Here is a 23826-nt window from a genome sequence, read left to right as displayed (position 1 = left end):
CTGGTGATATTTTCTACTTCCATCTTTTGCAGACTTAGAAATAAACAGCAGAATCATCTGAATCCCCCACCCCCACCCACCTAAACCACCAACTATTTCCCACATTCACCCTTGTCCCCCTTGCGTGTTAGCGGTTATCATACAATGCAGCATGCGAGAAAGCAGGGCAATGAGAAGTGAAGCGAGTTAAATGATCATCTGTAAGACGGACCATTTAAGTCCCTGAACATTAATTAACTTTGTCATTCCTGAGGATTCACCTAGTCTGCTCACATCCTTATAAATTACCCTCTCCTCTGCCTTCAGCGTGCCTTTTTCCCTACTGATACCTTCCACAGACAGGGGGGCTGATAGATTGGAGGTACAGTGGGGCTGTGCTGTTATTTCTAGAGCCAGATGAAACTGCAGTATAGCGGGCGGGCACACCTCATTTGCTTTGGGCCCCTCTGGGAGTTACATCTGCATGTGCTGCCTGCCTGCTGCCTTGCTGAGCTTATTACCATATTCATAATGCCAGCGGATATCGATTATAAATACCACACCTGTGCCACTTTCCCCCACGTATGTATCTGCAACTTAGAGTCGTGAGCCATGTATGCTGCAGGAGTTACAATAGATATGGGCAGTGCAGGTGGCTTATCTCTCTCCATGTAATGGCTAATTATTGCGATTAGACCTTGTTTGTGTATTTGTTTTGGTCAGGCTGATTCTCCCCCAGAGGGTAATGACATGCGGCATGTTTAGTGCTGCGGGACGAGAATGAGGTCACCGTGTACATAACAGGAGTTGTGTCCTCAGGTTGCATAATTTGTCCGTTATATCTTAGATCATGTGGATATTGGGGTGATGTGACCATGTGAAAGCTTTCAGAGCTGCACTAAAACATAGTTTTACACGTTATTTATTCAGACTTTATACTGAAAAAACAAAAAAAGGAAAATGCAACTTAACATGTGTTGCCTGTCATAAAATCAAAGCATCTGGCATGATCCTTCTAAAAATACTCGACACTCTGCCTATAAGCCATGCTTTAAAATTCTGACAGCTCTGAATTCCAGTCTTCCTCCTGCTTCATTATCAAACACTTTGACTTGCTTTGCCACATGTGTCTCATGATCTGTATCCTGAACCTCTATCAGACCTAGACTCAGCTTTGCTCCTTATCTTTAATTATTTCTGCAACGACAAGCATTTTCCACTGCTTCTTACCACTCAAGATAAGTCCTACAAAGTAGCCGGGCTGTCCATGTGTCAGTCCCTTATGATAATGCTACACCGGAGACTGGACCCAACAGCTGGCACAGTGTCAGCCTACCTAGCTAAAGGGCTTTCTATTTCAGCTACGCAGCATGTCATCCTGGCTTATTAAAGTTCCATCAGCACTCATAAGGAAGTCTTAATGGTGACAACATGAGGAGACATGACCCCTGAGGAATGGGATGATGAAGATGAGAAAGTAATGTGAGAACCAGATGATGAAAGTTTATTTACAAGCATAATTGACCTGTGTTGGTGGTGTGTGTTTCCTTGCCCCGTGTGCTACAAATACTTGTCCACTTGATTAATTAGATATTTACTGCAGTTGTAACAGATATTGGACCGGGTTTGCGTAAGCTTCTTCAGCCTTTTCTGACATGTATTACATCTGACAGAGCTCAGTTTATTTCACTGAGCATAAATGCTAGCAAACTGAAGGTTTATTTACAAGTTTGTTAGCATATTTATTGAATTTAGAAATGCACTTCAAATTGCTGGTAATCTTTTTTTTTTTTTTTTTTTTTATCAAGTTACTGTGCTTGAAGCTGTCTTGGCCTCAGTAGGCAAATGACTCTCAACACGGTGCCAGATAATGCTTATGATTTCCATAATTTTCCATCTTTGGACTCATTCATTTCAAAGAATATGGTTCAAAGATTAAAAAACAGCATTTAAACGATTCATCAACATTTGACATAATTCACTGCATCTCTGTGAGCTGGGGCATTTTTTAGATTTATCTCCAGAAACAAACGCAAGAAGAAATATTACAGTAAACCTGCTGTTACTAAGAGAATATTTGAGCCTTTATTGGACATGCTTTTTAATCAACTGTCAAGGTCTGCGGAGGCAGACCGTGCGGAAAGGTGTGTGGTGGACCCAGGTGCGAACACAAACGAGGATGCGGGAGTGGATTCCAACCAAAACGAGCCTTTTATTATGGCTGAAAAACTCATGGAAAAGAACAACAGAGTAACTGAGGGAAAACCTGAACATAGACTGGGAAACTATGACTCTAATGAGATTTAGACTGCAAAATACAAACTATGGCTGGGATAGTATGACAAGGGGTAGGGGAGATAACACAGACGACGCGAGACAGACTGTATGAAACACAGAGACTAAATACACATGAGGGATGATCAGGGAAAGTGGCCACACATGGGAACACAGCTGACACACATGAACTTAACGACAGGACAGAAGGAGTGAAACTGAATACACTGACCGTGAATACAGACTTTCAAAGTAAAACAGGAAACATGGAGATTAGATAAGACACATGAACCGGGGAGACGTAGTACAGGGGAGATGACATAACTACACGAAGGGCAAGGGAGACTTAATACACGGGTAGTATGTACAAATGGCTGGACTGCCTTAGTGACCCTAAACAAAGAATAAACATCAAAATAGGCTAAAACACAAAACACTGGGTCGCACGACCCAGGACCATGACAATACCCCCCCCTCAAGGGCTGGCTCCCGACAGCCCAAAACCGAGAAACCAAACAAAAACAGAAAAACCCCACCCAGGGCGGGAGGCGGGGGACCAGGACGGAGGGACCAGAACAGGAAACAAAACGAACAACAGAACACACAGGAGCACAAGACCAAAGTCAAAACAAAGTTCAGGGGGCCGACCCAGAGCCCACAGGCACAAGAGTACACGGGTCACATGGTCGGGGGGCCGACCAGGCGGGCGGCACAGGTGACAGAGCCGGTCCGGAGGCCGGCCGCGCAGAAGGCAGCGGCGGCGACGAAGGCGACGGAGCAGTTCAGGAGGCCGGCCGCGCGGAAGGCAGCGGCGGCGACGAAGGCGACGACGGAGCAGTTCAGGGGGCCGACCGCGCGGAAGGCAGCGGCGGCGACGAAGGAGACGGAGCAGTTCAGGGGGCCGGCCGCGCGGAAGGCAGCGGCGGCTCCCAAGTGTCAGGCGTACCGGCCGAGGCTTGGAGGGCACAGGACCAGGCGACGCTGAAGCGGAGGCTGGCCCAGGCGACGCTGAAGCAGAGGCTGGCCCAGGCGTAGCAGAAGCACAGGCTGGACCAGGCGTAGCAGAAGCACCGGCGGAGGCTGGACCAGGCGTAGCAGAAGCACAGGCTGGACCAGGCGTAGCAGAAGCACAGGCTGGACCAGGCGTAGCAGAAGCACCGGCGGAGGCTGGACCAGGCGTAGCAGAAGCACCGGCGGAGGCTGGACCAGGCGTAGCAGAAGCACCGGCGGAGGCTGGACCAGGCGTAGCAGAAGCACAGGCAGAGGCTGGACCAGGCGAGGACGAAGACTCGGATGAAGCTGGACCAGACGAAGCACAGGCTGAAGCAGGACCAGGCGACGACGAGGCGGCCGCAGGTGGCGGCTGGACAGGCTCCTCGGGCCCTCCAGCTGACGAGGCATGAGGCTGAACGGGCCCCTCGGACCCTCCAGCGGAGACAGGAGGCTGAACGGGCTCCTTGGGCCCTCCAGCTGACGAGGCATGAGGCTGAACGGGCCCCTCTGACCCTCCAGCGGAGACAGGAGGCTGAACGGGCCCCTCGGACCCTCCAGCTGACGAGGCAGGAGGCTGAACGGGCCCCTCGGGCCCTCCAGCGGAGACAGGAGGCTGAACGGGCCCCTCGGACCCTCCAGCGGAGACAGGAGGCTGAACGGGCCCCTCGGACCCCCCAGCGGAGACGGGTGGCTGGACGGGCCCCTCGGACCCTCCAGCTAACGTGACGTGAAGCGATGGTGTCGCCGCAGGGTGCCGGATAAGCACACCTGGGAGTCCAACAGCAGATGCAGGACAAACAGTTATGTAGGCCCCTGGCTGGACTAGGAGCTGAGGAAACACAGGCTGCTGAGGCACAAACCCAGAGAGAGAGAAAACAGGTAGAAAACAGTCTATAGGGCTTAACATCTTGGCATGAAAAACCGTGAAGTGAACAGTGGTAGGGACCACCAGTTCAGAGCCAGCAATCATTAGGTTCCCAGAGTCTGCATCAGTCCAAGGTGGCTCGCAGGTTACTGGCCCAGTCTCAGTAATCCTAGGAGAGGCCAACATAAGCTGGTTGGACTTAACCGATGGTAGTGTGCGGCTCAGAGGAGCTGGTTCAACCATACAGAAAACAAGAATTGCCACTTGATCCACAAAAACAAGGCTTAGATCATCAGGAGCTAACTCCTGAAAAAACAGTAAACACACAGGTATGGACCTAACCAATGTCACCGTGGTAGCATGACTGTGGTGTGTTGGATGGATGTGTTTGTTGGAACCTGCACCCGCAGTGATCTGTGGCGTCAGAGTGATGACTATATTGAGTGGAGAGACAGATACAGGCAAAACGGTACGTAAACCATTAACTGAAGCAGGTGACACTTCAGGCTGAGAGTGAGTGGTTACAACATTGTTCGAGGCTAAAATCTTATCCAGTGATGAGTTCACAGAGACAGGAGAAAACGGTGTCACATTAACCCTGATCTCAGCCTCCATCTCCTGAGTGGAGGTACTGGTGCTGGAGCAAAACAGTTCAGAATCACCCTGTGTATGACCTTCAGGAAGACAGAATTCATATTGTGACGTTACACAGTCCAGGTTACCATGATCAGCATTTATGTTTTCATCTTGACAGGTTAGAGTGAGTTCATGATCGGCGTTCACCGTTTTCAGTTCATTAAACACAAGAGTAGCAGGGAAAACAGGATCACTAGTCATGTTACACTTTAATCCATGATTTGCCAACTCTGCAATATCCTTGCTTACTGTGGCTTCAGAGGGCCCCGGAGTTGAGAAAACACAGTTCTTGAGGTCAGGCTCAGAAACAGATAGCTCAGACTTGGATGGAACCTCAGACATGGTAAAAGACACAAAAGGAAACACCTTCACCCCACTACTCACACTATTACCCTGAGAATCAGTGGAAGTCTCTTTCAGTCTATGTGTAGATTTTGTGGTCCCTGCAGGATTGAGTGAAGCAGTCATGATCGGCTGAGAAGGACTGTCCCTAGCCTGTGGCTTGGTGAATAGCTCATTGCTAGCCATATCACCGGCTAAGTCTGTAGTTACTTCACATGCCGCCCGCTCAGAGGTAACTTGGCTTGACAGAACAGGTTCACTCACCTCCGAGCATCGGGTGATGCGGTGACGACGCGAACGCCGTTTTTTCTTGGCCGTGGGCCCCGTTAACGTGGAAAGTGGAGCCTCCTGCGGTGACGCAGAGGCTGAGGAGGCGAGTGTTGGCGGAGCGTCAGGCGGGAGCTCCTGGCAACTCCGGGGGCCCCCAAAGGCCAGGCGTGTCCCGCGGAAAATCTCACCGTAGTGAGGAGCGAGCCCTGGCTTCCCCCGTTGCTCCTCCTCCAGTTGCGCGCATGCGGCGCTCTGCCGCTCCTCGAGGTCGAAATCCATTACCTCCACAGCCTCCTCGTGTCGTTCAGTGGAGGGCGAGACATGCCGTAGCGATGAGCGACGGCGACGTGAACGCCGCTTCCGTCTTGAAGTGGACGCGGCTGGAACTTGGTTTTCTGTGGTGACTGGCTCCTCGTCTTCCGACCACATCCGCGCCAGAAAGGAAGCGGGAGAAGAGTAGTCCGATCGAGGCAGCGAGGACGGGCGGCCGGTCCGAGGACGGGCGGCCGGTCCGAGGCGGGGCGGCTGGCGGAAGCTCCTCCTCGGAGATAAGCCAGGGCTTCCAGCGTAGCTCATCCTCCCGATACGCTCGCAACACCTGCTGCCGCTCCTCCTCACCGAAGTCAACAGCCTCGGGCATCTCCGTGCAGGCAGGCGGTGGCGAAGATGCGGAAGCTGATGAAGTGTGAGCCAATGGTGTGTCCGTGGTGAGCCTCACCGTTCCGACTCTGACCGCCACTGGCTCATGAGGCGGCGGGGCAACGGCGCGATGGCATGGCTCTGGTGAAGGTGCACACCCACCGGGCCGCTGCTGCTGCGGACGGAGTCGGAGAGCGGAGACGAGAAGGTCGCTGACGAGGGGGTGCAGCGTCTCCCATAACCAGGGGAACACAGACACGCACCCCCCTACCTGGCGGGCGAACTCCTCCCGTTCCTCCTCACTGGAACAGTGCAGCCACTTGTCGCATAGCGACTCCACTGTCCGGACAATCTCCAGTCTTTGTGTCGCTGGGTCCGGCATGCTCGCAAGAATATGGTTCAAAGATTAAAAAACAGCATTTAAACGATTCATCAACATTTGACATAATTCACTGCATCTCTGTGAGCTGGGGCATTTTTTAGATTTATCTCCAGAAACAAACGCAAGAAGAAATATTACAGTAAACCTGCACTGTTACTAAGAGAATATTTGAGCCTTTATTGGACATGCTTTTTAATCAACTGTCAAGGTCTGCGGAGGCAGACCGTGCGGAAAGGTGTGTGGTGGACCCAGGTGCGAACACAAACGAGGATGCGGGAGTGGATTCCAACCAAAACGAGCCTTTTATTATGGCTGAAAAACTCATGGAAAAGAACAACAGAGTAACTGAGGGAAAACCTGAACATAGACTGGGAAACTATGACTCTAATGAGATTTAGACTGCAAAATACAAACTATGGCTGGGATAGTATGACAAGGGGTAGGGGAGATAACACAGACGACGCGAGACAGACTGTATGAAACACAGAGACTAAATACACATGAGGGATGATCAGGGAAAGTGGCCACACATGGGAACACAGCTGACACACATGAACTTAACGACAGGACAGAAGGAGTGAAACTGAATACACTGACCGTGAATACAGACTTTCAAAGTAAAACAGGAAACATGGAGATTAGATAAGACACATGAACCGGGGAGACGTAGTACAGGGGAGATGACATAACTACACGAAGGGCAAGGGAGACTTAATACACGGGTAGTATGTACAAATGGCTGGACTGCCTTAGTGACCCTAAACAAAGAATAAACATCAAAATAGGCTAAAACACAAAACACTGGGTCGCACGACCCAGGACCATGACATCAACAGTCCCAACAAACAACCATACATACAGTACGATGCAATAGTCTTGCGCCAGAACTTGTTTCTTTATAATTTGCTTTCAAGAAACCAGTTTTGAGCAATGTTTGTTTTTTCTTTCTTTTTGGCTTGTTTGTTTGAATCTAAAGGTCACGTGCTTAAGAAATAGCAAAGACTTGACTGAGAGATGCTGGTCCATCTGCTGTTCGCTGAAGGGTCATTTCTGATGAAGGGTGGCTGCCAAGAAGCAATTCTTAAGGAAGGAAAACAGGGAGAAAAGGCTGAGGTTTGCCAAATTACACGAGAATTGGACTGAAAATCAGTGGCAACAGGTCTTGCACGGAGAGATGGATGGATCCGACTTTGGTTCAAAGTACTGGCAGTATTTTTGATGGAGATCAGAGAGAGGTAAAACAGTGAGCAAAACATGGTGGAGGCTCACATGGTTTGGCCCTGCATTTCACCTAGTGGTCTTGGAGATCTTGTCAAGGTTGATGGAAGTATACGAACACAGAAAAGACTTTTATCTTGATCAGATTTTGATCCATTAAGAAATACTATCAAGAAAGGGGCTGGCTGGCAATGGCTTCATTTTTCAGCATGGCAATGATCCCAAACACACTACAAACCCCTTAAAAAGGGATATCTGGATATAAAAACACACAAGGGAACATGATCATTCACGGATCAGAGCCTGGATCCTAACAATGTGGGATCATCTTGACAGAGAACAGAACAAAAGGCAGCCAACATCCAAAGAAGAGTTCTGAATGTCCTTCAAGAAGCCTGGAGAACGATTCGTGAAGACTACTGTACTTATAGAGATTACAATAAAGCTGCTTAAGAGAGTTCAGGCTGTATTAAAGAACAGAGGCGATCATGCTGAATACTGACTTTCAAGCTTTTATATACACTGTATAGACTTTTAATGCGTGTTTGCACATTTCAATACTGCTGCGCCTAATTCCAATTTCCCAAGCAAAATATGTAGAAATGAGAGTTGGTCTGAGACTTTTGGACAGCATTATCTATGCATTCAAAATTGTCAATAAGGCATTCTGCCTTATTAAGTAAATCGTTTTTTCTTTGCAAAGAATCCTCATTACATAAGATTACCTAAGTCGCATGGCTCCCATACATCAGTGAACATCGAGTATCCACGGCCCATTAGTGGAGTTGATGAGCCTTAGAGAGGCCAATTGTGTCCAAGCACCCCAAGAGGAGGAATTTAGCAGTTTAGTCCCCCTCTAGACTTGTTGCACCATCTTACAGGCGTTTCATCGGTTTGGTTTTTGAATGGTCATGTCAAACTGGGAAAGTGATGAATGAGAGAAAGCTTTAGTGACAGATGACTGAAGCAGTCAGTCATCGTTATTGGCGTAAAGCCTCAAGGACAATGGATACCCAGAAACTCTAGTTCTGACGTTCTCAACGATCGCTGAGTTGTTTGCATAATCTAGATGAACAGTTACATTAATCAGTGTGGCATTTGGGGAGCCTGTTGTGCTCCTACCATGTTCAAACTCTCTATAAAGCCTTTTATTTCTGATTAAAATAGTTTGTTGCCAGGAGTTCAACCCCCTTAGCGTAATTATATTGCATCTGTGCAAAGTGACTACAACTGACTCAACAATTTTGATAAATAACCAGGAAACTAAGCTAAATATTTATGCCTTGCTTTTAGTAAATATGTGAGGGTTCACAGGTTTTTGATTCAGATTATTTTAGATTAAAAGTAGTCGGCTTGTTTTGCACTTATGCTCTTTGAAATTGTAATGAGCATATTTCCCTATTATCTAACATTGATATGATTAATTTAATAAGATGGCAAATCAAAGACTGAAATTCATGAAAAGTCATTGAAAAACAATGGTTGGAGCTCTACACCTTTTAAACTTCCACAAAATTAAACTGCAGCCGTTAATGTTTTACGTCTGTTTCCTCCTTTTTCATTGTTCTAATGTTTCCCTCTTCCTTATCTTTATCTCCCTCTCGCTCTGTTTTTATCTCAACTCCACTCTGTCTTTTTGCTGTCTCTGTCTTGCAGGTGTTATTCTAACACCCAAGCTGCCTCAGGTGGAGTTCAGCCTCGGTAAGTCCTGTTAACGCCGTAATTCAAGGGTCATTTTATTTCAAGGGGAAGCAATGAAAATGGAGACATACCACTGTTTTGGCTCGTTCGCACACATATTAGATGACGTTTGTTGCCTCTTTCCCGCCATGGAAATGCAATAAAAGTCAATGGCAATCATCCCTTTTTGCTAACATACATCCAAACTTACAGTAACTCTTGTTAAACACACACATGCTGACATTTCCATTAATGCAGATGTCAGTGAGGATCAGTGGCATATCTGCAATAAATTCTGACACACAAGTAAGGATAGAAAGGACAACAGAAGCACAGCAGAGAGAAAGCATTGAATGGTGAACTTTCACCATTCAATCTGGGGAAATGGTGGCTTCTGTGGCTCAGAATTATCTGAGCCACAGATAATTCATTGTGGCTCAAATCATGTTTCCTAAACTGGTAATAACATTTTTTGACATTCAGGATTGATTATATCTGACAAGCATCTTGACTTTGTTGTTTCTATCCTTTGATCAAAGCCACGCTACAGATGAGATGATGGATGATATATATGATCCAGGGATGTGAAGTTTCTGTTACAGGGGTCACAATAGTAAAAGTTAACATTTTAACACACATACACTCTCAAGTGTTACTTGATACCTTCTACTGTGTTTTAACAGCAAATACACATTGATGCATCATAATTTTTTTGTTGCTGGCAGTCCGATTGTCATCAGGTAATGTGTAAAAATATGTAAAGATGTAGAGACACAAAACTGGGCGCACATACAATTCAAACCACATAAAGCAAACAAAGTCAAACAAAACATTTGTACTGCTTGCTTTGATGTCTAAATGTCCATTTGATACTCGAACATTATGTTGGGGCCTTGCGCTGTGAAAGAAAAACAATTTAAATGTAAATTGTCTGCCGTGGTGGAAAATTAGAAAATACAGCTGACAGCTGACACAGTACCATGTCCATTTTTAAATGGCCTGATTGTGCGCCCCATGTACAGTACACCTATCTAATCTGTACCTGTCAAACCCATAATGGCAGTATTTAATGACATATTACATGACGTGTTTTATTTCCAATATTTGTTTCAACAAATTATTTTTAAGCTCTCGAAAGAAGTGACAGGTTGTAATAGTTTTGTTTAAAATGCTTATTGAATTTCAGGAAAACATATTTTTAACCACACTGAGGATAGTAAACAAGCAGTCGTCCGGCCTTTAAGTTTAAGGCCTTTGGGACCCCTTCTGTTTAACATCTACATGCTCCCACTGGCACAGATTATAAACAACAACAAAATAAACTATCACAGCTATGCAGATGACACACAAATATATATCACAATGTCACCAGGAGACCGAGGCCCTGTACAGGCTCTTGGTAAATGCATTGAGGAAATCAATGACTGGTTGTGCCACAATTTTCTCTAGCTAAACAAAAACAAAACTGAGGTAATAGTCTTTGGCGCCAAAGAAAAACGATTACAGGTCACCAGAGAACTTCAATCTATACATCTAAAAACCACAAACCAGGCGAGAAATTTGGGTGTAGTGATGGATGCAGACCTAAACTTAGAAAAACACATTAAGACAATAACAAAGTCAGCTTACTATCACCTCAAGAATATATCAAGGATAAAAGATCTGATGTCTCAACAGGACCTGGAAAAACTAGTCCATGCATTCATCTTTAGTAGGCTTGATTACTGTAACAGCATCTTTACAGGTCTACCTAAAAAATCAGTCAGACAACTACAGCTCATTCAGAACTCTGCTGCTCGAGTCCTCACTAAGACCAAAAAAGTGGACCACATCAGTCCAGCTCTGAGGCCTTTACACTGGCTGCCTGTCCGTCAGAGGATAGACTTTAAAGTTCTGATGCTGGTCTATAAAGCTCTGAATGGTTTAGGACCAAAATACATCAATGACCTCCTGACCCAGTATGAACCATCCAGATCCCTCAGGTCATCTGGATCCGGTCTTTTATCAGTTCCCAGAGTCAGAACCAGACACGGAGAAGCTGCATTCAGCTTTTATGCTCCTTATATCTGGAACAAACTCCCAGAAAGCCTCAGATCAGCTGAAACACTCAGTTTATTTAAATCCAGGTTGAAGACTCACCTGTTCTCAGCTGCATTTGAATAAAGCACCAAATCCACACTTTAAGCTTAAATTTCAAAACTTACATTTAACTACTGATTTTATCTACTGTTCTGATTTTATCTGTTTTGATTTTATATACTGTTGTTTGTTTGTTTTTAATTAGTTAGTTAGTTTATTTGCTTGTTTTATTCAATTTTAAATCATGCTTTTTATTTGTTCTTGTTTCTAATGTCTCTGTAAAGCACTTTGAATCACCTTGTTGTTGAATTGTGCTATACAAATAAACTTGCCTTGCCTTGCCTTGCCTTGCCTTGCCTTGCCTTGCCTTGCCTTGCCTTGCCTTGCCTTGCCTTGCCTAAGTTGTTTGATGAGGACCCGTTGATTTCACAACTTGTGCAGGATAGTACAAGATATCTCTCAGTCTGCTCTACTAGTAAAGTGTCTGTTGTGCGAGAAATTTCTTTTGAAATATTTCGCTAACATTGTGAGAACAAAAGTTTGGGGTTTTTTTGTAACCCTAATCACAGCTTCACGGTCTACGACATTCAGTTTCTAGTAAATTCCAACGCTTCAGTATTGCTTGGTCTGTGATTTTAGTCTGTTGTTATGCAGTTACTAGGCATAGTGATGATGTAATAATATAACATGCATAATAACAGTTTTGTGTTGAACTCATTGCTGTGAAATTGAAAGCTATTGTAAGGGCATAAAGGCTACAACCAGATCTATTTAGCCATTTGGTAGGTTTTTGTCAGGCAACATGATGACATCACAATAACAACCTTCAGGTTTGATAGGCTCAACTCAAGAAATAGCACTAATACACAAGAGGAGTCATCTCAAGACACAAGAAGAGAATCCAGAACAATCTGGCAATGTCCTATGAGGAAGCACTTGGTGAGAGTGGGAAGGAAGAACTGAAGAGAAAAAGGAGCATAGGGAGACATGGACACACCATGTAGTTACGTTGCTAAAACCTACCAGGTTGCCAGTTCTGTGCCCTGAGTGTTGAACAATGCACAGAGCAGTTGATGGTCTGGGACAGATGTCTTCTTATTCCTGAATCAGTTAGTTTTAGGTTTAGATGTAGGAGGCAGGACTCATGGCACAAGCTTACTGTAAATTCTCTGTGCTATTCACTCATGGGCTTCAAGACCTAAAGCAGGGTAAAAAGAGAGTTTTATGTCTGATCTAAATGATTTAGACATTTGTGTTCTCACATACTGCTCTTTCTGGCAATGTTAAAAAAAAAAAAAAAAGCTCAGGGCTGCAGTGTGTTTGTAAAAATACCATTTGTTTCTGTTTTTACCCCCAGAGGCTTTGCACATTCGAACAGTACATCTAACACGCCAGAAAGGGAATGTGGGCCCTAGCTAACCGTGCAGCATATTTTAAATACAGTGGACCTGGTTGTGCAAAATATTTATGACACAGAAACAAAGAAGTATTCAAAAACAGCTTCATCAAAACAGCTGACAAGGACTCAGAATCTGACAGTGAACTAATCAACGGCTAAGATCCTAAAATATTTACCGAAAAGCAAAAGAAATGAAAGGTAAATGAAAACACATCAAAGGAAGACAGAGCACATCTCGAGTTCCAGGGAAGGCTGTTTCTGTAACCACGAGTACAAAATAAAAGGTAAATTCTTCAGATTTTAAATGATCAGTGCAGACCAACACTAGATCACTCAAGTGTTTTGATTGATCATAGCTTTCAGGCTTGTTGGGAACACTTTGTGAAGCAAGAAAACTTCAATGCAGTGATATGAGAGTGGATCATCCCTTTTAAACTGGGACTAAATTCTGTAAATGAACCATATATTTAGTAGAATAATTTATAAATGGATCTGTGAGCAGCACTAAATTGTCCCAGTTACTTAGTGTGGTGTTAATATGAATAAGGTCATAGTAATGATTAAATGGTCATTTCCGGTTTAAAAACTGCGTAAATAAATATTTATATTTGTGATATTTTATCTACTTGGGCTTGGGACTTGAGTGAAGACCTAAGTATCTCTGTTTTGTTAGTCCCTGTTAAAACTACAACACTAAAACACATTTTTCTCCCAGTTTTCCTTCCTTAAGAATGGCTTCAGTTGGTACCCTTCACCTGAGCTCATTTCTGGTGAGGCTTTGGTAAGCAGTGGATGGACGGGCTGACAGGCCAGATGCATCTCTCAGCTCTTCTGTGGAGCCTTTGCTTTGTCCTCTTTCTTAAGAACAGGAAAAAAATATGCGCTTTTGTGACAATAACAAAGAATGTAACGATACAAAATTGGTTCTTTGTTAAACTGTCCTTATGTGTGGCCAACCACACTGATTCATACCTTGAGTTAGGAGCCTTTTTATGCTTGAGTGATTCATAGGTCAGGGTTAAGTGGCTTAATGAATCCATAAAAAAGCATTCTTATAAAAATGGTCAGGCACACGAACAAAGGTTGAAGAAGCAGCCAGTGTCTGAAGAAAACCTTTGACTTTCAGAAAGCCTGGGAACAATTACTCATAAACTCTTCAAAAATGACAGTAAAGTCTTGCTCCTTGTGGGAAAAAGCAACGTACTTTTCCACAGTGGTGTATGTCAAGATTTTACCATCTCAGCTTTGAGCAGATTTTTCCAACCTAATATAGGAAGGACATTCATTGGTGTTTGCCTTGGTTTTGACATCATGCCGTAACATCCAGCGTGAAGAATCCTTTCTACTGTAAACAAACAAGCTCGCAGAAAAAATTGTAAGGTGTGCCTATTTCTGTCTCTAGAAGTGCAAGCAAATTTAAAACTCTGACTTCTGTGGTTTAGTACAAAGAGAGTGAACCACATTTTTATTCCATTTATTTCTGTTTTATGAATGGTTAATTATTTAGCTTGTTGTGAAGCCAGAACCTCCGCTCCACCTCAGAAACCTAGATTGCTAGCAGGGGAACAGAGGTCTCTTTTTAGGAACGTTAGTCCCTCATTTGTACACTGACTGCACTTACATTTTAAATTAGAGGCAGCAGCTCTTTGATACTCTCTACATGAGAGATCGCTGTGTTATGATTTCAAACATGCTGTCTGCTCTGTGTCCAAGTAGGCAGTTTGTTGCCCCTAAGATTCATGTGAATTCTTCTCTTATTTTGCAAGTAATGCAATTTTTCTTCTTAAATTGAATTTGTGATCCTCTTAACAGTGTTTGATCTGAAACATTTACTAGACAGAGTGCCTAAAATACATCTGCATCATTATTCAAACTAGACGTTTTGCATGCAAATAGCATTTTACATAAATATCCACAAGCAGCAGGTACCTATTTCTTGTGAATGGCACCTTGACAAATGCACTTTGAATTATACATAATTGAATTAAAACTGAAGGGTTTATTCCCATTTCAAATTTCAAATTAGAGGCATAATACTCAAGTCTGATTTAATATCGTGTGCTTATCGCGGTTCTATAGATTCACACGAGCGATAAGCATCCCTACGCAGCAGGTTAAGGACTTTTATCACAACTCGACGGCCTTTATCTTCCCTTCATTTCTCCTAGATCGAGTCGCAAACAGGTGTGCGAAGCCGTGGCACGTGCAAATAACGTTGTCAAATTAATTGAAGCGTTGAAATAATTATCACGATGAGTAAGAGTCTTCTGAAGATGAGCATATATTTGTCTCATGCGGCAACTCCCAGGGCTCCCCTCTCGATTAAATGGAATTTAGATTCGTTGTGGGGTCACAGAGGCTTGCTGCATTAAAACTCATTTCCAGCAAATTCATCTTGAAAGAGCTCAGCATATTCCAATCACACAAAATAAATACAGCATAGTAATTGAAGCCTCCGAGGATGGGCAAACATTATTACTCCAATTGCTCAATTGTTATGGTGATTTAAGAATCAGTCCCAGTATACTTTGGCAGTTGAGTTGCTTGACTAAAATTGTTGAATTAATTTTCACCTAAGCTAAGGCAGGCAATTCACTAATAAATGACCACAAAAAAAAGTCTTTGAATGTGATGTGCTGGAAAGCACTCACTCTTTTTTCCCCCTCTGCTTTGCAATTCATTATTTGAACCACTTTAATAGACCATACTCCTCTTTCCTCCATCCATGTCCTTCATTATCTCCCCTCTTACTCAGGCTTCCTTCCTCAAACTCTAAATGTGTCTCTGAGGGAATCTCTTGTCCTTTCCCTCTGCCATTCGCTCTATTTCCCTTTCCTGCCCCTGCCCAGCATCATAATGGCGCTGACCTTAGAGGGTCACTTGAAGTGTCATATCCCTGTAAGAGAGCCAGCCTGGTGATGCATGGTTGGGCACCTATTCCCATTTCAATCACCAAACTGGCTGGGGTTAACTGTGCGGCGGGGTAGGGAAGATATGTCTGGCCAGTCAAATATATGTCTCCTGAGATGACTGATAGGGACAGTCAGCAACTTATCTGCAGTGTCCCTTCACAGGGCTCGTGCGTACAATCGCTTTAGAAGGGAGCTTTCCTTCTTTTATCGTGTTTCAAAGTAAAAAAAACCCCCCAAACATCTTTTTAGACACAACAGAGCCCAAATCAAGGAACACAGAAGCCACTTTGCATGAGTACCCATGTATATGTATATATAAACTAATTTCCTACATGGCACACAAACTCCTCAGCTTGAGCTTTCTTCCTGCTAAAGCAGATGCAAGACCCTCTTTAATGTGAGTCCAAAAGCCCTGGCACCGAAATCTCGAAGAGTAAAGGGAAATGTGAAATTAAAATAACCCCTAGGAGATAACGCATACACATGCTCTGCTGCTAAAAGATATCCTACCACCTTCTCGCAGCCCTTTCTAAAATACTACCACTAAAGAAATCAGAGGGTATAAATGTTGCTGAATGTTATTATCTAAAGTACTCTTTGGAGTCACAACTCCTTCATTATCTGCTCAACATGACACTCTTTGCACGATCAATGTCTGGCATGTTTCAAATTTTACATTTTTTCTTCAATCTGATATTTATTTGTCAAAACATCACAAATGCTTTTTTATGGTTTTATCTTTGAATGCTAGTTTATCTCTGTCAATTTTCAATTCAGTTTCAATTCAGTTATTTTTATATAGCAACAAATCACCCCTATAAGCAACCACTTGGCAACAGTGGGAAGTAAAAACTCCCTTTTAACAGGAAGAAACCTGGAGGTGAGGAAGATAGGACAAAAGATACGCTGTGAAGGAGAGCCAGAGATTAATAATAACTAATGATTGAATGCAAGAGTGCTGTATAAACAAATAGTGATTGAAAAGAGGTGAGTGAAGGGGAAGCAGTGCATCATGGGAAGCCCCCAGCAGCCTAGGCCTATGGCAGCATGAATTCAACTTCGAATTTAACAGGGTGCCGATGAAGAGAAGCCAATTTGGGATAAATATGTTCTACTTTTATTATTAATAGTAGAAGTAGTAGTAACATTATGTCACGGCCTGGGGGATCGGCGAGACGCTGATCGGCCTTTTTCTTTCTTTTCTCTCTCTCGCGCTCTCTCTCTCCTCCTCTCTGTCGCCGGGGCGGAACTCATTGTGGGTTCACGCCCTCGGCCCACACCCACGGAAAAGAACACACCTGATGCCCATCAAGGTGAACGGCATTTAAGCCAGGAGGTGACTGCTGGTCTTCGCTGGATCGTTGTCTACCACGCGTCAGTGAGAGTCAAGCTACAGCTCAAGATAAGTCAAGTGTCTTTTGTGAATAACGCACTCATTCCTGGTTCCTCATCTACAGACCCCCTGGATAACCTTTCCCGTGTGAATCTGTGTGTCAAACGTGAAGAAAGGAACTGCAGTCGTGTATGTGGAGAGTTGGAGAGCGAGTGATTCCCCCCTTGGATTTCCCTGGAGCCCCGTCCCTCACATTGTTGTATATAGCACTACCCAGCACTCTCTGTATATACACCTGGGGAACTCTGTAAATAAATCCTTGTGTTCAGCAGATTCAGGACTCCCGTGTTTGAGTCCCCTGCATTGAACCTTAACATAACGATCCAGCCAGAATATGGACTCAGCGGACTCTGCCGCCCAGCAACGCGTCCTCACGGCCGAGGAGGTTTTGGAACGTTGACCCAAATAACAATTTAGTTTAGACAGTTGCGGAGGACATATGAAACTGACGAGGCTAAGATTGCCTTTTTTGTCCAGTTCTTACGCGGACCAGCTTTAAACTGGGCTCAAGCTGTTTTGAGAACTGACGCCAGCATCTCGTACCAGGTGTTTGAGAGAGGTACTGGCGCCGATGCAGCTGCTCACTGTTTACTAAATCTTAAGCATGGAAGACGAAGTATGGCGGAATACTCCATTGAGTTCTGAACGTTGGCCGAAGAGACCGGGTGGGGGCAGCCAGCATTGATAAGTACTTTGTTGAACGTGTGTGATGAGTTAACGGGCGCACTAGGCGCGGCGAAGCATCATCGGGTGGAAACGCCACGAGTGGCGGAAGAGATTCGGAGTCGCACAACATGGAGAGTGAGCAACCTATGCAGCTGGGCCGTTCTCGCCTTTCACCCGAGGAACGGCACCATCGGTCGAGGGCCCGTGAGTGTTTTTATTGTTGCCAATGCTTGCCCGTCTCTGCCAAAAGGCCGTGCCCACCAGTAGAGAGGAGAATACGGGTGGGCAAGGTCTCTAGTTCACAGTCTCCTCCACGGCTCATGCTAGCAGCTAAATTAACGGTGCAGCTTCAGGTCCACCCTCTTAAGGCTCTAATCGATTCAGGGGCGGAACAAAACTTTATTGACGCTTCGCTGGCCCGATGATTAAAACTGAACTCCGAGCCACAGTCTCTCCAAGTCACCGCCCTCAGTGGCCAGCGGCTTCCTAACATCACTCATATCACTGAGCCCGTTTTACTGACTCTCTCTGACAATCATTCCGAGACTATACAGCTGTATGTGTTTCAAGCTCCTCTCACGCCGCTAGTTCTGGGTTACCCTTGGTTGCATCAACATAACCCTGTTATCGATTGGAAAAAGGAGAGCATTGTGGGGTGGGGGGAAGATTGTCACATGTCCTGTCTTAAAGCTGCCACCCCCTCTTCCGAACCGCTAACCTATTCTTCTCTCTCCGAGCCGCCGGACCTCTCCTCCGTGCCACCCGTTTACCATGATCTCAAACAAGTGTTTTTCAAGGATAGAGCACGCTCGCTTCCTCCGCATCGGCCGTATGACTGCGGCATTGATCTTCTTTCAGGCGCACCTCTCCCTACCAGCCGCCTATACAGTCTGTCTCAGCCCGAACGTGAAAGTATGGAAAAATACATCAACGAATCACCCACCGCAGGTCTCATTCGCCCCTCGTCATCTCCTGTGGCCGCTGGCTTCTTCTTCGTTGCCAAGAAAGACAAGAACTTATGACCTTGTATTGATTATCGGGGCCTTAACAACATCACAGTGAAGAATAAATATCCACTCCCTCTGTTAAATTCTGCCTTCGAGCTCCTTCAGGGGGCCACCATCTTCACTAAGCTGGACCTGCGCAACGCCTACCATCTGGTAAGAATAAGGGAGGGGGATGAATGGAAAACAGCCTTTAACACTCACCTTGGTCATTTTGACCTTGGTCATGCTGTTTGGTCTCACCAATGCCCCAGCTATTTTTCAGGCCCTGGTAAACGACATACTCCGGGACTTCATTAACCACTTCGTCTTCGTTTATCTAATTTTTATCGCCGTTTCATCTGCAACTATAGCCAGCTCGCTCTACCCCTGACTCATCTCACCTCACCCAAGGTTCCCTTCCGCTGTGATGAACCGGCTCACCAGGCTTTCTCTTGCCTGAAGGAGCACTTTGCCTCTGCACCCATCCTCATCCAACCCGATCTCAGTCAACCCTTCATCATAGAGGTGGACGCCTCGGACGCAGGAGTGGGGGCGGTGTTCTCCCAGTGACAAGGCGGTAAGCTTTATCCTTGTGCTTAATTCTCTCATCGTCTCTCTCCTGCAGAGAAAAATTATGATGTGGGGAACCAAGAGCGATTGGCCATCAAGCTGGCCCTAGAGGAGTGGCATCACTGGTTGGAGGGAACTGCCCAACCGTTCGTGGTTTGGACGAACCACAAAAACTTGGAATACATCCGGTCCGCGAAACGACTCAACGCCAGGCAAGCCAGGTGGGCTCTGTTTCTCACCAGATTCCAATTCACAATCACCTACAGACCCGGCTCTCGTAATGTCAAACCCGATGCCCTCTCACGTGAATTTGCCGCCTCCGAAGACGCTGCCCAGGACGCCCCCATTCTTCCTTCCAGGTGTGTTGCCGGGGCTCTAGCCTGGGAGATTGAGTCAGCTATTCGAGAGGCCCAACGAACGGAACTGGACCCTGGTACAGGTCCCCCGGGCCTACTCTTTGTTCCCTCTACTGTCAGATCACGAGTTTTGCATTGGACTCACACGGCCAAGTTCACCTGCCACCCTGGGGTCCACTGCACCATTGCCTTCCTCCAACGGTTCGCCTGGTGGCCGTTTTTAGCTAAGGACCACGTCAGTCAGCCAGCCTCCGGCCTACTCCAACCTCTACCAACCCCTGGCCGCCCATGGTCACACATTGCAATGGACTTCATCACAGGCCTCCCCTCCTTACTATCATTGATCGTTTTTTGAAAGCTGCTCACTTTGTCGCCCTTCCCAAGCTCCCCACTGCTTTAGAGACAGCTCGACTCCTGACTAACCATGTGTTTCGCCTTCATGGGATTCCCACGGACATTGTCTCTGACAGGGGGCCACAGTTCACTTCACGGGTCTGGAAAGAATTCTGCAATGCCCTCGGAGCGCAGGTCAGTCTCTCCTCTGGTTTCCACCCTCGGACTAACGGCCAGACAGAACGGGCCAATCAGGAACTCGAGGCGGCCCTCCGGTGCTTGGCATCCACCAATCAGACAACTTGGAGTGAGCAACTCCCGTGGGTTAAGTATGCCCACAACAGTCTTACCTCCTCAGCCACCGGGCCGCCCTTCTTTGCACAGCTGATCGCAATAAGCGCCTGGCGGACCGTCACCGGACCCCCGCACCTGCCTACACCCCAGGACAAAAGGTTTGGCTATCTACCAGATTTGTTCCGCTCCGGGCTGAGTCAAAGAAACTGTCTCCCACCTTCATTGGTCCGTTTGTTATAGACTCTCTGGTTAACCCGGTTTCTGTCAGTCTCAGATTGCCCCGAAATATGCGGATCCATAGCGTGTTTCATGTGTCTCAAGTGAAACCCTGCCTGTCCAGTCCTTTGTGCCCTCCTTCCAGGCCCCCGCAACCCGCCTGGGTCATCGATGGCCACCCGGCTTTCACTGTCTCTCGGATCATGGACGTCAAGTGCCGGGCGTAGCCTGCAGTATTTGGTGGACTGGGAGGGCTACGGGATGGAGGAGCGGTCCTGGATCCCGCAGGCTGCCCTGCTGGAAAAGAGGTGAGTGAAGGGGAAGCAGTGCATCATGGGAAGCCCCCAGCAGCCTAGGCCTATGGCAGCATGAATTCAACTTCGAATTTAACAGGGTGCCGATGAAGAGAAGCCAATTTGGGATAAATATGTTCTACTTTTATTATTAATAGTAGAAGTAGTAGTAACATTATGTCACGGCCTGGGGGATCGGCGAGACGCTGATCGGCCTTTTTCTTTCTTTTCTCTCTCTCGCGCTCTCTCTCTCCTCCTCTCTGTCGCCGGGGCGGAACTCATTGTGGGTTCACGCCCTCGGCCCACACTCACGGAAAAGAACACACCTGATGCCCATCAAGGTGAACGGCATTTAAGCCAGGAGGTGACTGCTGGTCTTCGCTGGATCGTTGTCTACCACGCGTCAGTGAGAGTCAAGCTACAGCTCAAGATAAGTCAAGTGTCTTTTGTGAATATCGCACTTATTCCTGGTTCCTCATCTACAGACCCCCTGGATAACCTTTCCCGTGTGAATCTGTGTGTCAAATGTGAAGAAGGGAACTGCAGTCGTGTATGTGGAGAGTTGGAGAGCGAGTGATTCCCCCTTGGATTTCCCTGGAGCCCCGTCCCTCACATTGTTGTATATAGCACTGCCCAGCACTCTCTGTATATACACCTGGGGAACTCTGTAAATAAATCCTTGTGTTCAGCTGATTCAGGAGTCCCACGTTTGAGTCCCCTGCATTGAACCTTAACACATTAAATCTAATTTCTTCTTGGCTTAAAACTTAAAATGAGAGAATGTTTGTTTCTCAGTTTGAATATTTGATGTTTTTTCTTCTACTATGTTTACATTCTGCAGCATCCACAGCTTCTTTGCCTTTTTGGAAACCAGGTTGCAATGGCAAATAGTTAACATTAATCCAAGGTTCTATATTCAGTGTGAGCGCCCACATCATGACAAGTTGATTGATTGATATAAGCACAGTGGAACGGTGCACCGGCACCTCTGTCAGCTAAACCTTCCTGCAGGTTCTCTGCATTCATGTGGTGCTTTCTCTCTGCCTGCCTACCAAACAGATATGTAATTGTAACAGAAAGTTGTCTTTTTCTTGTTTGGTTTATCTTGAGTTTTACAGTTTAATTTAACTGCCATTTCTTAATGACATTTCAGACAATGGAAACTTCTCACTGGAAGCACTTTGATCTAACCTTCTCTTGTTTTGTAGCTGCCAATTAGTTTTATTTCTTTTTTTAGATCCACAGTCAGCTGCTTGAATAAACCCCATGGTTTTTGGTTGTTACCACAATACCCTTGAAGTGTCACTCTTAGACTTTCTATTCTGTTGTGTCCTTCAATTAACAAAAGAAGAATAATTTCACATCAGCATTTAAAGAAGCCCTACTGGAATTGTTTTATTTATTAGCTGTTGGTTTTTTTTAGCCTAGACAAGCTCAAAAATTCATAAAATTATTTACATTCGTCAGGTCTGATGAAAAATTACATATTTTAATTGTGTCACACATGTGGGGCAAAATTGCTCTGGAGAGCCACCTATGAGTTGTTAAATGAAGCCATTTCCTGAGCCATATTAAATTGTGCAGCTTTTGAGTTTTCATGAGAGGGCGTGGCCGTGACGCCACAGCGAATTTTGATCATTTACATTTGCTCTCATTCCCACAGATGTTTGGGTCAATCTGGACCAAACTTCTCTGCCCCAAACACATTTTAACTGCCATATTTGACACTGGTGACAGCGCCACCTAGTGGGAACAGGAAATGGGATACAGCGTAGAGGTGGATGACCCCAGCAACCTCAAATTTGTCCAGGAAAGCCTGAAGGAGTTGGTCTTGTGTTACATTGAAAACTGTAACACAAAACTGTCTGTTGCTGGCAGGACGATGAATTTCAATGTTCCACCATGAAGAACAAAACTGCTGTAACTCAAAGAAATCCTGTCCAACCGCTGCCAAACTTCGCAGACATGATAAGAGTCCCACCCTGAACACACTGATAGCGCCACCTAGAGTCAACACGAAATGTCATGTCTTATACTTGCATGTGCTGCTCTTCACAGGTTGAGCACATCCACCTCAAAAGTGGTGAGAATAACCATCAGGACATTATGATGCTTCAGTGTGAAAATTGTGAGTTTATATTGAACGGCACACTCTGGTGGTATGGCGATTCACCATGAAACAGGAAGTAATTTTGAGGGACTTGGAAAACTCAAAAACTCATTAAATCTAGCACCGAGCTCCATTGTGATGATTTAGCTCACAGAAGTAGCACCCAGTGTGGTCTTCTGCTGCTGTAGCTTATCTATTTTTATCTATCTATGTTGTGCATTCAGAGACGCTCTTCTGCCACCTTTGGTCATATCATTTGGTTATCAGAGCTACTGCTTCCTGTATATTCTGGCCATTTTTCCTTTCACCTCTGGTATCAACAAGGCATTTTCCTCAGAGAACTGCAATATTTTCTTCTTTTTTTCTCAGTGTAAACTCTAAAGATGGATTTGTGGGGAAAATGCCAGTAGATCCACAGTTTCTGAAATAGTCAGACTAGACACCAACAACCATGCCAGATTCAAAATCACTGAAATCTACTTTCTTCCTTATTTTGTTGCTCAGTTTGAACTTCAGCAGGCCATCTGTATGTCTAAACAAATGATTGTGCTGCCATGTTATTGGTTAACTGTACATGTGTTTAATGAGCAGTTGAACATATACTATATACCACTTCATTTAGTGGCCAGTTAGTGTAGTTTAGCCTTCTGTTGCTGTGTGGTTTTGCTTAGCTGTCAGCATGACAAAGTATGCCGTCTTCCATCTTAAGTATGGCCCCTGTTCTGTTATTATCGAATGCGTTAATTAGTTGCTTGTTTTACTCTGTGCTGGTCTTTTTTATCGCTGTTGTTGGTTTTTGTGGCTGGGACAAGCAGCTATTCTGCCCTTTATTCCAGAGAACATTTCTACATACATCCATGGCACCATAAAACGGAAACAAGTTCTAATATACCTGGAAAAATATGTTGAATCGGTGACTTTTTAAGGCAAAATTTGACAGC

The 23826-nt window shown here is 45.4% G+C and overlaps 1 protein-coding gene and 1 long non-coding RNA gene across 4 annotated transcripts in view; one reads left to right on the top strand and one right to left on the bottom strand.

Moving 5' to 3' along the window:
- Nucleotides 1–23826, top strand: part of inpp4b (inositol polyphosphate-4-phosphatase type II B) — a 182331-nt gene that overhangs the window by 2831 nt on the left and 155674 nt on the right. For both annotated transcript variants that reach the window (XM_026171319.2, XM_026171316.2), the window contains exon 2: nt 9255–9299. In XM_026171319.2, coding sequence (XP_026027104.2) covers nt 9255–9299 — 45 coding nt within the window. The remainder of the gene's footprint in view (nt 1–9254; nt 9300–23826) is intronic.
- Nucleotides 1–23826, bottom strand: part of LOC113024341 (uncharacterized) — a 66087-nt gene that overhangs the window by 24156 nt on the left and 18105 nt on the right. The gene's annotated exons all lie outside the window — the stretch shown is intronic.

Source organism: Astatotilapia calliptera, chromosome 6 (assembly GCF_964374335.1).
Source record: "Astatotilapia calliptera chromosome 6, fAstCal68.1, whole genome shotgun sequence".
In the NCBI taxonomy this organism is placed as follows: domain Eukaryota; kingdom Metazoa; phylum Chordata; class Actinopteri; order Cichliformes; family Cichlidae; genus Astatotilapia; species Astatotilapia calliptera.
This window is presented reverse-complemented; position numbering and strand designations above follow the sequence as displayed.